The 17,510-nt window shown below is 41.2% G+C and overlaps 1 protein-coding gene across 2 annotated transcripts in view; it reads left to right on the top strand.

The window, feature by feature from the left end:
* The window catches only part of RYK (receptor like tyrosine kinase), a 108,317-nt gene extending 96,384 nt beyond the window's left edge, over positions 1-11,933 (top strand). For both annotated transcript variants that reach the window (XM_075546904.1, XM_075546905.1), the window contains exons 14-15: positions 9,598-9,734; positions 11,490-11,933. In XM_075546904.1, the coding sequence (XP_075403019.1) occupies positions 9,598-9,734; positions 11,490-11,601 (249 nt within the window). In that variant the 3' untranslated portion in view covers positions 11,602-11,933. The remainder of the gene's footprint in view (positions 1-9,597; positions 9,735-11,489) is intronic.
* Positions 11,934-17,510: the final 5,577 nt, after the last annotated feature.

The raw sequence follows: 17,510 nt of genomic DNA on the forward strand, positions 1-17,510 counted from the left end.
CTTTAAAAGGCTTATTCAAAGATACACTACACGTCATAGGACGGCTCTGATTGGTTAGATGTGAGTAAACAAACAATCAAAGCCCTGCCGTGTCAGCGGGGCTTTGAATGAACAGCAGAGAAACGGCAATCACCGCAAGATAACGGGTGCTAGTCCCGTTACCTGGGGTGGGGGGAGAGGGGGGCAGCGAGATGTTACACCTCGCTGGGGTACCACTGACCCGTGTATAAGCTGAACCCCAGTTTTTCAGCACATTTTTTGTGCTGAAAAACTCAGCTTATACATGAGTATATACAGTAGTTATTAGTTGAGATTTAATACATATATCATCCAAAATTTTAATCATGGCAAGTAAAATGCACAATTACTACCACAATCAGTTTCCAAACATTCTTTTTTTTCTTGGATTCCTTGACATTGTTTTCCTTTTACTCCCACTACCACTGTAACCCACCCTCCACTCCCTGAAACCCTTATTCTACTTGATGTCACCTATAAGTTCATTAATCCTGGGTGTCATATACCGAAACACAGAAAAACATACAACACAACTTCGTGAGGGTGACCTCCAATGGCATAACGCTGCTAAGATGCACCCTAATATGAACAAACAAAATACAGAAAATGTTGAAAATCAGATCAGGCCCAGCATGCATCGGGGGGATCTACTGACAATGTTTTTCCTATTCAAGTCAGGTCTGGACCTCTGCTCTCTGTACTCCTCTCTCCCAAGCACTCTGTTTAGTGACCGCTTCCCTCCCTTCTCAGCTTTAGATGGGGGAGTTCTCCAGAGGCCTATTTCCTAGGTAGTTCCGCAAGTGGATCTTGGACTCCCACTGTCTGTCGTCCATCGCCTTCTGCACACCGAATCCTCACCATTAGACCTGATACTGATCCCTCCTTCCACTTTGGATTACATGATTTACAGGTCTTCAGTGACTGATGATGGTGTGCTTCTTCTATGTGGATTTAGTTGACATCATCTCACTTAGATGAATGCTTGCTTGGAGACAAGGCTTTAAGACCCCAGATGCTATTTTATCTGATAGCTGGGCACCATTTAATTTTACTCCACATTTTGCTATAACACTGTTTCTTCCGTGTTCCCTTTCTGAAGGTGAGTGTCAAGCAGGGCTATGATATAAGAAAGAACTTTAATTGTTCTTAAGTTGGAACTAGGATTTAGTTTGAGCCCAAAACCTATTCCTGGATCTTTGTGTGCACACACACACACACACACACACACACACACACACACACACACACCCCTTTTCTTTCTTTTAATTTGCTGTAACTTGGGAGTTAATACATATGTTACATCATTCTATGATTCAGTCACAGCAAACGGAATTGTAAAATTGCTTCCATAATCAGTCTCCAAACATGCTTTTCCTTCCTGTACTTATTGACTTCATCTCCCTCTTACATTCTCCACCCCTCTATCTTCTCCCCACCCCCTTCCGAAATCCATGTTATATTTGCTTTCCCTATAGGTTCAATGTCCTGGGTTTAACATATGTTTTAAGGAGCCCTGGTACCGCTGTGGGTAACTGCTGGGCAGCTATTGTAAAGGTCAGCAGCTTGAAGCCCCTCTGAAGGAGAAAGATGTAGCTGTCGGCTCTGACACTGCGTCGGCCTGGGAGCTATAGCATGCCTGTGAGTTGGAATCGACTTAGTAGCAGTGGATTTGGGCTGATATCTTTTAATAGTTGGGGTTGATGAGAGTAAATGCACCTTCTATTTCTCTGACTACAGAATATGATTGCTGGTGTAAAAATTCCATCTTTCAGTATGGTGGGATTTCATTTTTTAATTCTTCAAAGTATACTAAGACAAAAATGAAAAGACTGCTTTTAATGTTTGGATTGAAAAATAAATACACAATCATGTTTCGTTATCATTTTTCCTTTTTGGTTAAGAGTTGGTATCAAACTACATGCCTATTTTTAGGCTGAAAAGTTTCATACAAAGTCATATGAAATAAGTAGTTTATCCCATGATATAGTGGTTACACATTGGGCTGCTAACTGCAAGGTCAGCAGTTGTAAACCAGCCAGCTCCACAGGACAAAGATGAGTCTTTCTAGTGCCATAAAGATATACAGTCTTGGCGTCGGACAGGGCACGATATGACAAAGTAATAATTTATAAATTTTCAAGGGTTCATGAAGGAGGGGGCCGCAGGGAGGGAAGGGAAAAAAAGTTGCTGATGCCAGAGGCTTAAGTGGAGAGCAAATGTTTTGAGAATGATGAGGGCAATGAATGTACAAATGTGCTTTACACAATTGATGTATGTATGGATTTTGATAAGAGTTGTATGAGTCCCTAATAAAATGATTTTTAAAAAAGATATACACTCTCAGAAGCTCCCAGGGGAAGTCCTATCCTATAGGAGCACGATGAGCCAGCATCTACGCTGTGGCATTGAGTCTCTTTTGAGAGTTGTGAGTCTCGTTCCTTGCAGTCCCCTCAGTGTCAGATCACCTATCCCACTTCCTCCCTGCGTTTCCTATTCCCATCCCTCTTCTTGACTAACCCTTGTGAACTTTGTCCTTGGGTAAATTCTGCCCTTTCAATCTCAAAGGGTTGAGTTTAGTTCCAGACTTGAAGGGTGACTAAGGGCCATAGTCTTGGGGATTCTGTCAGACTCCACCCAACCAGTAAGCGTGGTCTCTTATGATTTCGGTCACTGTACATTTTTAGACGGAAATGTAAAAGCCAACAAATGATTTTTCTTCCTTGAAGGAAACACTTTCTCATTCTTTTAAAGACCTTAAACATTTTTGCATTGTTTAGTCATTAATTATGCATGACTTGTAAAAGGCAAAAGATTTATACGATCTGAAGAGAAACCAGAGTATGCATAACTTGTTTAAAAGTACATTAATGCTTTTTATCTTGGAAACCATCTGGGTGTGCTTTAGGTCGGAAGGGTTCAATATTCAGTATGTTAAGATTTTTATAATATTAATCTTAACTTATACTTTGTGAAGGAAACAAGCCCAGCTAGATATGACTAGTCACATCTCTAATATTATTCCAAGATATGACATCATAGACATTCCTCAGAATTTTAAAATGTTTTTATTCTGTTTTAATCAGATGTGGCTACAGCCATAGGGTTTATTTTATGTGTGTGTGACTTTTATTTCGAAATAAATTTGATTTATGTCTTCTTTGAATTATTTAGCTAACTATAGTTGCTGAAATAATTTTGCCGTGAGAGACTACCTCTGTTTTATTAAATGCAGTCTTGTCTTTATAATATCGCAGTGTATTTAAAAGGCATTCTATTAGGAAAAAACAAGTCAAGGAAATGGTCCTCCATGCTAATTTCATTAGGGTTTATGGCAGTGAAAAGATCCTTTTTAAGTTATGTGAAGAGTTCTTAGGGTATGTGGCTAATCAAAAAGTATTGCTTGTCCTTTTACCTTATTGGGTTTGTGAGTATTAAAGATTGCTTAGAAGATGGAGGGAAACGTCTATGGCCAAAAAAGTGCCTGGGAGTAGAGTGCTGCGTTGCTTATCATTAACTCCTGACTGTGCAGTGCTGTGCAGGGTCATTGTTGGACCCTGCGGCAAGTGTGTCGTTACCAAGCATGGTGTTCTTTTTCAGGGACTGGTCTCTACTGAGGACATGTCCAAAGTGCATGGATGTTGGGAAAGTAGAGGGGCAGTGGGAAAGAGGAAAGCCCTTGACAAATGGATTGACAGACTGGCTGCAATCGTGGGCTCCAACGTAGGAACAATTGTGAGGATGGCAAGGGACTAGGGACGAGGCAGTGTTTCCTCCCTAGGGTCATTATGGGTCAGAGCCAACGCAGCAGCCCCTAAGAATGACTGCAAGCCGGCATTTACAGTATACTCCTGGAAGGTGGGCGCGGAGCCACTGTGGTGTCAAAGGGCACAGTGACTAGGAGAGAACCTTTACGGCTATTACTCTTACAAATTGTGGCATTAATACCTGCTCTTTTTAAAGAAAACTTCTTTATATTTTCATTGTTCATTTTAAAGTTAAACTTAGATCCCAGTAGTTATTTGTATTACAGTTGCAGATTTTACTTGTATGTTGATATTGATAGCAGTTTTTAAAAATCATTTTATTGAGAGCTCAGACACCTCTTCACTATCCATACATACAACCTTGTGTCAAGCACCCTTGAACATATGTTGCCATCATCATTTTGAAAACATTTTCTCTCTGCTTGAGCCTTTGGTATCAGCTCCTCATTTTCCCCCTTCCCTTCTCCACTTTCCCTCCCTTGTGAACTCTTGATAATTTATAAATTATTATTATTTTTTCATGCCTTAAACACTGACTGATGTCTCCCCTCACCCACTTTTCTGTAGCCCATACCCCTTGGAGGGATAGCAGTTTTATTTTTAATAACCAAACCTATAAATGATCCAAATGCCCATTTACAAGTGAGTAGATGAACAAAGTGCTGTATCCATCAGTAGCATTAAAAATTCTGAGTTCTAGACTTCAGAATTAATAGGTCAGGGCAAGGAAATCTGTACTTTTAGTCAGCATCCAGATGATTCTTTCCCCCTCCCCCCAACAATTTTATTGGCATATAATTATAATTCACCTATCCGACAGTTCAAGAATTCAGTCACATCAAGAAGAATCGTACAATCACCAGCACAATCAATTTTAGGGCATTTTCTTCATTCTTGTACTCATTGTTAATAGCCCCCATTTCCCCCAACCCCATAGCCATATCCCCAAGGAATTAACTAATCCAGTTACAGATTCACCTATCGTGAATTTCATTTACAGAAAAATATTCAAAAACAAAACCTAACAAGAATAACAAAATAGATAAAAACCTTAAAAAGAAAGCAGAAAATACTAAAAAATATAATAAATTTAAAGGGATCATAAGGGAAACTAGATGATTCTTATTGTTATGTGCTGTTGAGTGGACTACAACTCCTAGCAACTATGTAAGATGGAGTACAACTGCCTCAAAGAGCTTCCAAGACTGATCTTAGTGGAAGTAGATTTCCAGGTCTTTTCTCTCACAGTGCAGCTGGTGGGTAGGAGTCACCAATGTTTCCGGTATTAAATACTATCCACTGGCCCACCAGGCCTCCGTATCCTTAGTCAAGCTTTAAAAGCACTCGAGCTGACAGACTAAGTCCATTTTTATGCACGAGAAAGCAGTGCTGCATTTTCAGTATTAACAGAAAGGCGTGCATGTAGGACCGACCTCTGGTTGACCTTTTACTACTTCAGATGAAATCATTTAGAATTGAAAAGAAATTCTTATCAGTATAAAAGGTGTGAAAGTGTAAAATTAAAGTTTTTAACATTTAAAAAATAATTTGTGTTGATAAAAAGCCAATTTGTATTATAATTTCCTGCAGTAACAGGATGGAAATTTCACGATTCAGTAGCCCCAACGCTCATTAACTTAGTTAAAAGAACAAAAGAAATTCAGTAATGCATTTTTGACAAGTCACACCAGCGTCTGGTGTTCTTTTAAAAATGTGTTTTACATACGATGCATTCGAAGGCTCCGAGCAAGCGTATAGGAGGGGACAGGACTCAGCCGACTTAGAGGAACACTGTTGGTCTCTAAATGTTCTTCAAGTGAAAGCGGCGGCAGCCTTCCATAAAACTCTGGAAAAAACAACTTGACCTTACTGCCCTCTTTCCAAAGACGTCAAACAAAAGACAATCACAGAATAAATCTGTCTCACTTTTCAATGGTTCAGCTATCAGAGCACCCTGGGGAGCACATTTCCACAATCCATCCCAGTGCCATTTGATGTGGGTGTTTTTTTAAGGTTGGTTAGCCAACATATAATTAATCACTTTTGTTGGCTTTTCAGGAAATGAATCTGCAATGTACCCTTTTGGGTTGATTGTTCGTTTTATATAGTGTTTATCAGTGTTGCGTATGTAATATGAGAACCTTTGGTGAATACTGAAAGAAAATACTGAGTCCCTAGTGATGACATTTTGGACAGAAGCTGTCTCGAACGGGGAGTACGGAGTAAAGGCCCAAAGCCCATCCTTAGACAATTGGACATCCCCTTACAGAAGGGTCACAAGAAGAGACAAGCCAGTCAGGGTGCAGTATAGCACTGATGAAGCATTCAACTAGTTCTTTAATGCTCCCCCCCCCCTTCATGACCCCAATTTTACCTTACTAATCCGGCTCGACCAGAGCAAGTACATGGGTACAGATCAGAGCTGGAAACACAGGGAATCCAAGACAGATAAACCGCCGAGGACCAATAATGAGAGTAGTGATACTAGGAGAGGTGGGAGAAAGGGGGCTGATTACAGTGATCTACATATAACCCCCTCCTAGGGAGACCGACAACAGAAAAGTGGGTACAGGGAGACATCAGTCAGTGTAAGACATGAAATAATAATAATAATTTATAAATTACCAAGGGTTCATGAGGGAGGGGAACAAAGAAGAGCTTATACCAAGGGCTCAAGTAGAAAGAAAATGTTTTGAAAATGATGATGGCAACATATGTACACATGTGCTTGACACAGTGGGTATATGTGTGAATTGCTATAAGCGTATGAGCCCCCAATAAAATGATTTTCTTTAAAAACTCTATCAAACAAGGAAATTTTAGATGCCGGCTTATAAATATTGTATTAGATTAGGGTGTTCTGTTATAATAAAACCAGTTGCCATTGAATTAATTTCAACTCATTGCAACTCTGTGACAACAGAAGGCTCTATAGGTTTTCAATACTTAATTTTTAAAGCAGTAAATCACTAGCTTTTCTGCAAGGTGTCTCTGGGTAGATGGCAACCTCCAACCTTGCACTGGGCAGCCAAGTGTGTTAACCAGTGGCGCCACTGTTGCACCATGGTAGTTCTGCCTCTCAGTGTCAACAACATGACTCGCAGATGCTGTCGTACTGTACCTCCCATGTCCACGAGTGGGGTTCTCCCACCAAGGGTCTGTGCACCTAGTGGTAGTGTCCACTTGGTTGCTGGTGTTCGTCAATTCTTCCTCCAAATCCAGCTTAGATGATCATTTCTTCCCCACTGCTGCACCACAGTCCGCGAGTAAGAATAGGCCCAATTTACTTCAGGGAGAAATCACGGGAACAGACTTTTCACCAACGTCACTTCCTTGAGCTCTGTTTCATCTAGCAGTGAATTCCTTTCTATGGAAATTGGACACAATAAAAAATTTAAAAAACGACATTAAATATTTGAATCACTGTTATCATTAAAAGTTCATTTATAATGGATTTTAAGGTAGACAAATGCACCTTCAATGAACTTGTATTACTTTGAAATCATCCAATTAATTAATTCTAATTAATTAATTTGAAAAATTTCCAAGAATGGAATGCAGATGGACAAATGTATTAAGTGTAATGGAGAGTACTTTGAAGGTGACAGGGTTATTTTGTAAAAAAAATTTAAATACATAGCTTTGGAAAAAAAATTCCAGTTTTTGGGGGGACTCCCTCACAATTCACATATTGGTCACAAGAAAATCTGCTCTTTTATTCAAGCATGGTTGGCAGGACATCTAGAGGGGTTTGTGGGGTGCTGTCAGGTACTGAACACAAGGCTGGCAGCTCGAGCACCTGCCACGTGTCTGGTCCGTAAAGCTCTACCATCTGGGAGCGCTATGTAGGGTTGCTATGAGTCTGCACTGAATTGATGGCAGTGGGCTTTTTTTTTAAGTTGTTAATTTGAATATTGTAAAAATCCATGATTTTTTGTGTGTATTATAAATAATAGTTTACTAGTTCAGGATGTTTTTCTCTCTAGTTAATAAAAAGAACACTGCTTTCCCACCCATCCTCTAGTTAAGTGAAAGTTATATTCATTTTTTAATTATCAAATATGCAGAAAAGCTACAATATTTAAAGTTAACAAGTTTGCTTAGGAAAACCCTTGATATGGTTAAAGAACCTGATAGTGTATTGGGTAGGCATTGGGCTCTTAATTGAAAAGTCAGCAGTTAGAATCCACCGGCCCCTCCTCAGGAGAAAGAGGAGGCTGTTTGCTCTCATAAAGACTTACAACCTTGGTAACCCACAGGGGCTGTCCTAGTCTGCCCTCTAAGGTCACTGGAGTTTGAGTTAATATAGTTAATGGTTTCAGGTGATGAAGCTTGTAATCAACCATTTCTTCTAACAGTCTAGTTACCTTAAAGTATACACTACTGATATTAACAGTAAAGGATACCTTTATTCGTTTATTTTGCAAAAGGAAGACTTTTAATAGCTGCTTTATCACCAGGTTAGCCATACTGTTTCAAGTAGTTAGAAATTTCTGAAAGGGCAATTTCGTTAGAAAAAGACAATCATTACATAAATAATGGCTAGCGCTTCATTGAGACACTGCTTTTCAAACGATCCTAGCCAGCTAACTCACAACAGCCAAGCCAACGTTGCTCATAGTCAGACTTTGTTAATTATGTCTGTGGGCAGAGTGTTCGACCTCTGAGAGAAGAGGGCCGCAAAACGGGCACTATTCAGATACTCAGCTGTCAGAAGCACTCCATAAAGGGCGATTGAGTGTGTATTTTTCTGGGAAAATCTACTTGAATTATTTATTCAGTTCGACAACATGACTGATCCTTAAAAGAAAAATTGATTAACATGATAAGGTGGCTACTGCTTTCTTTGGACTGTGTCATAATTAGAGTTAGCAAACTCAGATATAGTCTTAACAAAAACAACCTCTTTCATCCGCAGTTATGAAGATGATTTCATTCTTTATCTGGATCGACTTGTTAAGAATGGTGCTCATTATAAGTAATGAATGAGAAATTTCTGTGGTTACAGTAAACTTGTGATAGGTTTGCAGATGTTACAGGTGGAGAGGGTGGTAGAGAAGGCAGCTGTGATCCATCTGTGTGAAGATCAACCAGTGGCTGCATTATACACTTTGAAGACCTTTTCAGTGGGCTTGACGTGGGCAGTGTTTCTCAGCTCCCACCCCAGGTTGCACACTGCAGCTGTGTGCACAGGATTTGTCCAGCAAAATGCTCCGTGGTGTAAGCTAAGCCGTCGTGCACAGTGTCTTTCTCAGATGCACCCTGTGTCCTTTCCTGGAACTGCTCTGGGGGTACAATAGCAATACTGTACTCTCCAACCTTTCTTTCTAAATTCTCTTGAACAGACTTGAGCACATGGTGGTTAGAGTCCCTCATCTTTTATTTGAAGGTGAGACGGCCATAGCTGACATGATTGAGATTCCTCCGCCTCTTACAATAGAGACTGCCACTCCTCCATCAGGACTCACCATAATATTCCTCTCCGTGGGAGATCTCATCATCCTCTGGAGTGGTTGGTCCCTTGGCAGCTTTACATTGATCTTGGTTTTTGACTCTGGGCACAGTGACTAAGGTCTCACCAATATATAATGACCAATTAAATGTAAATGCAATAAAGGATGTCTTTATGTCAGCACTGTCATTTCTGTCCCAACGAGAGAAACTAAGTGGCATGAAAACAAGGAAACTTATTTTTGTAGAAAATAATGCATTTTTCTTATAGAGTTGAGATATTTTTGGCCCTTAGTTGTCTGTAGGCAGGAACACACTGGCAGCTGTTGTCAGCATGCCCTCCATCTTCTGTTCTTCTCCTCAGTGGGCCTTCGGAGTGACACTGTGGGAACTTATGACGCTGGGCCAGACACCATATGTGGACATCGACCCCTTTGAGATGGCTGCGTATCTGAAAGACGGCTACCGAATAGCTCAGCCAATCAACTGTCCTGATGAACTGTGAGTTTCCATGAGTTTGAAGACCTGATTTTCATTCTGCCTACTCTATCGGAGAAGAAGAAACGTTTTATTATTTGTACACCATCTTCCGTTAGTAAATAATGAGTTTTGGGGGACATGAATTAGACTTGTAGAGACTCTTGTAGACTCAGTGGCAGAGAGTTTAAGTTTGGGTTTTTAGAGAGCTAGTTAGGTCAGCTCATTTGTTCTTTGAAGCATGTTGCACTTGGTATTCACAATGCTTAGTGCAATCTGAGAGGTATCTGTATGTATAGAGAAAATGAAGACAATGTCGGGTATTTTATATAGAGTGAGGGTATGAACTTTGATTATATAGTCTTAAGGATATAATTAGTTACTATAAGAAAGCCTTTCTCACTGTCTTCTTGCTTTGTCAATCGCTGTCAACTGAAATAGACTGATGGTTTGGCCCAGGAGGGAGATAGTTTCTCCCTGTTTTCTTCACACAGCGAGGGTGGGCCGGAGGCTGTTTGGGGTAACTGCATGCACAGTGAGTGTGTGGTCAGTCTCAGAACGTCCAGTGTATCATGGTGAAGTGACAGTTTTTGCACTGATTCTAATTAAGATCCAGGCTTCTGAGAACTAAGAAGCAGACGAGCCAGTCAGGGTGCAGTATAGCACTGATGAAACATACAACTTTCCTCTAGTTCTTTAATGCTCAGCCCACCCCACCTAACCCCCACTATCATGACCCCAATTTACCTTACAAATCCGGCTAGACTAGAGCATGCACACTGGTACAGATACAGATAAGAGCTTACAAAATAGGGATTCCAGGACAGATAAACCCCTCCAGACCAATAATGAGAGAGACAGTCCCAGGAGGGTAAGGAGAAGGTGGGGAGCGGGAGTGGGGATCACAGTGATCAACATATAATCCCTTCCCAGGGGGATGGATAACAGAAAAGTGGGTGAAGGGAGACAGCAGTCGGTGTAACACATGAAAAAAAATGATAAATTATCAGGGGTTCATGAGAAAGGGAGGGGGGCCAAGGGGGAAAATGAGCTGATACCAAGGGCTTAAGTAGAAAGAAAATGTTTTGAAAATGATGATGGCAACATATGTACAAAGGTGCTTGACACAATGGATGTATGAATGGATTGTCTGTGATAAGAGCTGTAAGAGCCCCCAGTTAAATGATTAAAAAAAACAAAGATGTTCTTCTTATCCGATGCTTGCTCCCAGAAGCTACAGCTTATTACTTTTTAAAAACATTTTATTAGGGGCTCATACAACTCTTATCACAATCCATGCATATACATACATCAATTGTATAAAGCACATCCATACATTTTTGCCCTAATCATTTTTTTCTTTTCTTTTTTTTACATTTTATTAGGGGCTTATACAACTCTTATCACAATCCACACGTATACATACATCAATTGTATAAAGCACATCCGTACATTCTTTGCCCTCATCATTTTCAAAGCATTTGCTCTCCACTTAAGCCCTCTGCATCAGGTCCTCTTTTTTTTTTCCCCTCCCTGCCCACTTCCCCCACAGCTTATTACTTTTGACATCCTGTGTTTTAAGTGTTTGGTGGACTGTGTTCTGATAAAGGACTCGTGGAGAATTGAAATCCACATATATAATCCTGATAACTCATTTTATCCTCTCTTCCTTCAAAACTGTCAGTAGAGTTGGTCGATGTTTTATTTCTAACCCTCTGCAAACCTACTTTTAATAAATGACTGTGGCCACGACTAACCAAATGTTCTCTATCTGTGCAGATTTGCTGTGATGGCCTGTTGCTGGGCCTTAGACCCGGAGGAGAGGCCCAAGTTCCAGCAGCTGGTACAGTGTCTCACAGAGTTCCACGCAGCCCTGGGCGCCTACGTCTGACGTCCTCACAGCCCATGCCACCAGGAGGAACACACCGAGGAGGTCCTTGGGAGCCCGCCAGCCAGGGAGCCTTCGAAGCTAACGCCACGCCAGCCGAAGTTCACTTGTCTTGCAGAACACCGTGCCTTAGGAATGCTCTAGAACCTGAACTTTTTAATACACACTTAATAATGTGGGATATTTTCTAGATATCACTTTTATTAGGTTGAACTGAAAGATTTTTTGTAATTTTTTTCCAAAAGATTTTTAAAACATAGTTATTTTGGACTATGGGAACATTGTTACAAAATAAATAAACAGTTTTTAAAATTGTTTAAACATATTTGGAATAACTACCTTAGTGCCAGCTGCTTTTTTATTTTTTTACTTAATGAAGATAATTGTAGGTGAATCACCTATAAAGCTTGTTTCTGTTCTTATTTTCATTTTGTTTTATCATTTTTATCATTTAATCTGGAAATGGCTTGCCTTTAGGATGCATTACCTCTCTTAGGAAAGGAAAAGTACACAAAAAGATGCCTCGTTTGCCGAGACCAGACAAGGTAATATTGGAGGGAGAAACTTAGAGAGAAGCTCCAATTAAATTCTGAAAAATACTTAAGAGAAACAAAAACTACTCTTAATGGAAAATGGCTCGTTTTTGTGTGTTTTTACTAGCTTGGATTTCTGCTGTTCTACATAGAGGGAAGCAAGAACTGAGTTTATTACATCTTACACTGGCCAGAAAGTAACTTTCCTATGAGCCAAAGTGGGATTGGAACTAGTCAGTAATAATGACAATGTTATTTATTTTTTCTCCCTGGAAAGAAGGATATAATACAACACCTGAAATAAGGTCTTCACAGCAAAGGATCCCGTTGTTGCACCTCGGATAGCGCTGTGCGCAGGCAAGGTGCTCGCGTGGTTTTGGGTAAAGAAAACAAACAAAAAGGACTTTTTGTGGTTATCTTTAATGCTGGCACAAGTAAATTTGTTTACAAACGAAACTTTAAAAAGTAAGGAATTGTGTTTTTATATTGTGACAGTATCAAAAACCATGTTCATCATACACAAATGGTTGTTGTGTATGGTAAGTCCTGGAGAATGCGATCCAGATATTCCTGTTTCATTTGAAAAGTCTTTCAGCTCACATGGCAACACTCTGCCCTTTACTGCACACTCTTTCTGCTTCGTCTTTACTGCAGACTCACTGCCATAGAGTCGATGCTGACTCAGCAATCCTGTAGGACAGGGTAGGACTGCCCTGTGCATTTCCAAGACTGTCACTCTTTATGGGAGTAGAAAGCCCATTTTTCTTCTGTGGAACAGCTGGTGATTTTGAACTGCTGACCTGTGGTTAGCAGCTCCATGTGTTAACTCTGAAACCACCAGGCTCCTAGAAAACTTGGGATATTGATCTAGATGACTTATTGCAAAACGCAAAGTTTTCTCCAGAGCCACCAAATGCAGAGGGTGTGTACGTGTGTGCGTCTATATATTTATGCTCGGTGTTAGTTGGCTCGTGGCTGGGCACAGGCAGCTTGCAGGTGACCATCTCACCTCGCCTCACAAGTGTAATTAGGGAGTATTCATGGCAGATGGGCAGCTGCTCTGCTTTTTATTTTATTTATTTATTTTTAATCGTTTTATTAGGGGCTCATACAACTTATCACAATCCATACATACATCAATTGTATAAAGCACAGTTGCTCTCCACTTAAGCCCTTGGCATCAGGTCCTCATTTTTCCCCTCCCTCCCCGCTCCCCCCTCCCTCACGAGCCCTTGATAATTTATAAATTATTATTTTGTCATATCTTGTCCTGTCCAGCGTCTCCCTTCACCCCCTTTTCTGCTGTCCGTCCCCTGGGGAGGAGGTCACATGTAGATCCTTATAATCACTTCCCTCTTTCCAACCCACTCTCCCTCTACCTTCCCAGTATCTTCACGCACACCCCTGGTCCTGAAGGTATCATCCGCCCTGGATTCCGTGTTTCCAGTTCCTATCTGTTTCCTATCTGTACCAGTGTACATCCTCTGGTCGAGCCAGACTTGCAACTTAGAATTTGGATCATGATAATGGGGGGCGGGGGGAGGGGAAGCATTTAGGAACAAGAGGAAAGTTGTATTTTTCATCGTTGCTACATCAAACCTTGACTGGCTCGTCTCCTCCGCTAGACCCCATCTTCAAGGGGATCTCCAGTGGCCGACAAATGGGCTTTGGGTCTCCACTCTGCACTCCCCACTTCATTCACTATGGTAAGATTTTTTTTGTTCTGATGATGCTTTATGCCTGATCCCTTTGACACCTCATGATTGCACAGGCTGGTGTGCTTCTTCCCTGTGGGCTTTGTTGCTTCTCAGATAAATGGCCGCTTGTTTACCTTCAAGCCTTTAAGACCCCAGATGCTATAGCTTTTGATGTCCGGGTACCATCAGCTTTCTTCACTACATTTGCTTATTTACCCGCTTTGTCTTCTAGGTTGTGTCGGGAGGGTGAGCATCATAAAATGCCAATTTAATAGAAGTAAGTATTCTTGCATTGAGGGAGTTCTTGAGTGGAGGCCCAAATGTCCATCTACTACCTTAATACTAAACCTATAAATATAGGCACATAGATCTATTTCCCCATCCTCATATATAAATATATTTGCATATGTACATGTCTTTATCTAGACCTATATAAATGCCCTTTGCCTCCCAGCTCTTTCCTCTATTTCCTTGGACTTTTCCTCCTGTCCCACTATCATGCTCCGTCACCACCTGGGTTTCAGCAGTACCTCTTCCTTACATTACCCATGGTCATGCCCTACCAGGCCTCCCACACCCACCTCACCACCAATTTGGATCACCTGTTGTCCCCTTGTCCCTGGATTTGTTAACACCACTTCTTTCCCCCCCCTCCCCCTGTCCCATGTCCCCCCTGGAACTGTCGGTACCGTTGTTTTCTCCTCCAGATTGTTCACCCAGCCTATCTTATTTAGACAGACCTACGGAGATAATAACATGCATAAAAACAAGACAGCAAAACCAAACAATATTATACAACAAAACAACAACAAACCACTGACAACAAAACCAAACACAACAAGAAAGAGAAGCTTGTAGTTAGTTCCAGGATCCATTTGTTGGCCTTTAGGAGTGTTTTCCAGTCTAGTCTGTTGAGGCACCAAGCCTTGACCCCAAAGTCCACCTTCAGCATTCCCTGGGGACCTTGTCGCTCCATTCCCTTGCTGTTCCACTGCATTCGCCCAGTGCTTTGACTCGATGTGGTGGGATCAGGTCAGGCGCAATTCCCGCATTGTGTCTCAGGTGCTGTCCCCCTCAGGGCCATGAGTCAGTGAGGGGTGTCATGTCTCATAGTGGGGTTGGCCATGTGGTCCTCTCTGTGGACTGGCTGCTCTAATTAGGGTCATCGTCCTCAAGGCCTGGTGGGCCAGGATGTGCTCTACTCTCTCCTCCTCCCCCTTCATCTGCTCCCGTGTGCTCCAATCAGATATGTCCCTTTCCCAGAGCTTGCAGATTCAGTGCCATCCTTTGAAATAAATTCTTCTCGGGGGAGGGACAGCCATCCACTTAGTATTTGGTACTGAGGCCAGCCCCCCAGACCTCCCCACTGGTTCTCTACTCCACGTGGGAATGTTGCATTCACACCTTGCGGCACTGGGTTGAAGTCTGGTCCCTCTTTCCCTGTGGAGATATAAACAATACCCTCCCCTTGGGTGGGTTAGCGCCCCATGCCCCCGCTACCCTTTTCTTCCTTATTTTCATCATTTTTTTTCCTTTCCCTTCCCCTCCCTAGTTGTCTACCATGTGCATCCCTGCATTTGATCTAGTGCCTGCCATACTACACGGTCCTCACCCCAAGAATGTTTGTATACAGTAGCTTATTCCCTATGTCCCTTTTGCATTTTTTAAATACTTATCTCACATGTTTTACTTGTCCTTTTGTGCCTGATTTACTTCGCTTAGCATGATTTCCTCCAGTTCTTCCCATGCGGCAATGTGCTTCATGGGAAGAACTGCTTTTTAGCATTGTGTAGTACTCCCTTGTATGTATATTCCACAGTTTTTTAATCCAATCGTCAGTTGATGGAAATTTGGGTTGCTCCAACTCCTTGCAATTGTGAACTGTGCCGCAATGAACATTGGAACACAGATGTCTGGCCTAGCTTTGTTTCTTGCCTCTTCAGGGTATGTGCCCAGTAGGGGGATTGCTGGGTCATATGGTAACTCTATTTCCATCTGTTTTAGATATTGCCAAATCAATTTCCATAATGGCTGTACATACCTACAGGTCCACCAGCATTGGATGAGTGTTCATGTCTCCCCACAGCCCCTCCTACTCTTGTTGCTTTCTGATTTTTTGAATTGGGCTACCTTTGAGGGTGTTAATGGTACCTCATTGTTGTTTTAATTTGCATTTCTCTTATGGCTAAAGATCGGAAACATGTTTCCCCTATGTTTGTTGGGCATTCGGATTTCTGTCCCTGTGTAACTTCTGTTCAAGTCCTTTGTCCACCTCTCAAGTGGGCAATTAGTTTTTTTTCTTTTTGAAAGCTAACAGAGTATTGTAGATTTTAGTAATAAGGCCTTTGTCTGATGTGTCATTGCTAAAGATGTTTTCCCAGTCCGTGGGCTCTCTTATTACTCTCTTGGTGAATTCTTTCGATGTACACAGGTGTTTTATCTTCAGTATATCTCCTTGCCAATTTGTGCCTCCTCTGTGTTTGTGTCCTTCCCTATTTCTGATAGCCTATGTATTCCCTGTGCCAAAGTTCTCAAGTTTGTCCCAATTCCCTCATTGATGGCCCTAATAGTTTGGCATTTAACCTCAAGGTCTGTGATCCACCTTGAGTTTATTCTTGTGCATGGAGTGAGATAAGGGTCTTGCTTCTTTTTCTACATGTAAATATCCATTTTTCTGGCACCACTTGTTAAAGAGGGCATCTGCTTCCCATTTGATATTTTGGAGCCCTTATCAAAGATCAGTTGTCTGTATGCTGATGATTTTATTTCTGGGTTTTCAGTTGCTTTCCATTGATCTGAGTATCTGTCATTGTATTAATACTATGCCGTTTTGATAACTGTGGCTGTATAGTATGTGCCAAAGTCAGGTAAAGCAAACCCTCCCACTATGTCCTCCTTCTTTAGGAGTTTTCTGTTAATTCTGGGCTTCCCCCTCTATATGAAGTTGGTAATCAGTTTTTCCTTTCTTTGAAGAAAGATGAGAGTAATTGTATCGGGATTGTATTAAACTTATATAGTGCCTTTGGCAGAACTGACATCTTGATTATATTGAGTCTTCCAATCCACGAGCATGAGATATTCTTCCATTTGTTGAGGTGGCTCTTGGTTTCTTGTAATAGTGTTCTGTAGTTTTCCCCATATAGATCTTTTGTTCTTTTAGTCAGGTATATCTCTAGATATTTCAATTTGTATTTCGCTATTGTGAAGAGTACCACCTTTTTTATCTCCTCTTCTGTGGTCTTATCTGATGTGTATCTGTTTGTTGATCTTGTATCCTGCTACTCTGCCAAGCTCCTCTATTGCTTCCAGTACTCCTCTCATGGAACTTTTGGGATTTTCCATATATAGAATCATATCATCTGCAAATAAGAAGAGTTTTACCTCTATCTTCTCCAGACGAATACCTTTGATGTCTCTTCTTTGCCTTATGCTGTTAGCTAAAACCTCCAGCACGATATTAAAGAGGAGTGGAGACAAGGGGCATCCTTGTCTGGTCCCCTTTTTCAGTGGGATTGTGTTAGTCTTTTCTCCATTGACTACAACATTGGCTGTTGGTTTTTCATATATAGCTTGTATTGTCTTGAGGAACTTTCCTTTCATTCCCATCTTAAGTGTCTTAAACAGGAATTGGTGTTGAATGTTGTCGAATGCTTTTTCTGCATCTATCGATATCATGTGGTTC

The sequence above is a fragment of the Tenrec ecaudatus genome, chromosome 4, assembly GCF_050624435.1.
Source record: "Tenrec ecaudatus isolate mTenEca1 chromosome 4, mTenEca1.hap1, whole genome shotgun sequence".
NCBI classification, from domain to species: Eukaryota; Metazoa; Chordata; class Mammalia; order Afrosoricida; family Tenrecidae; genus Tenrec; species Tenrec ecaudatus.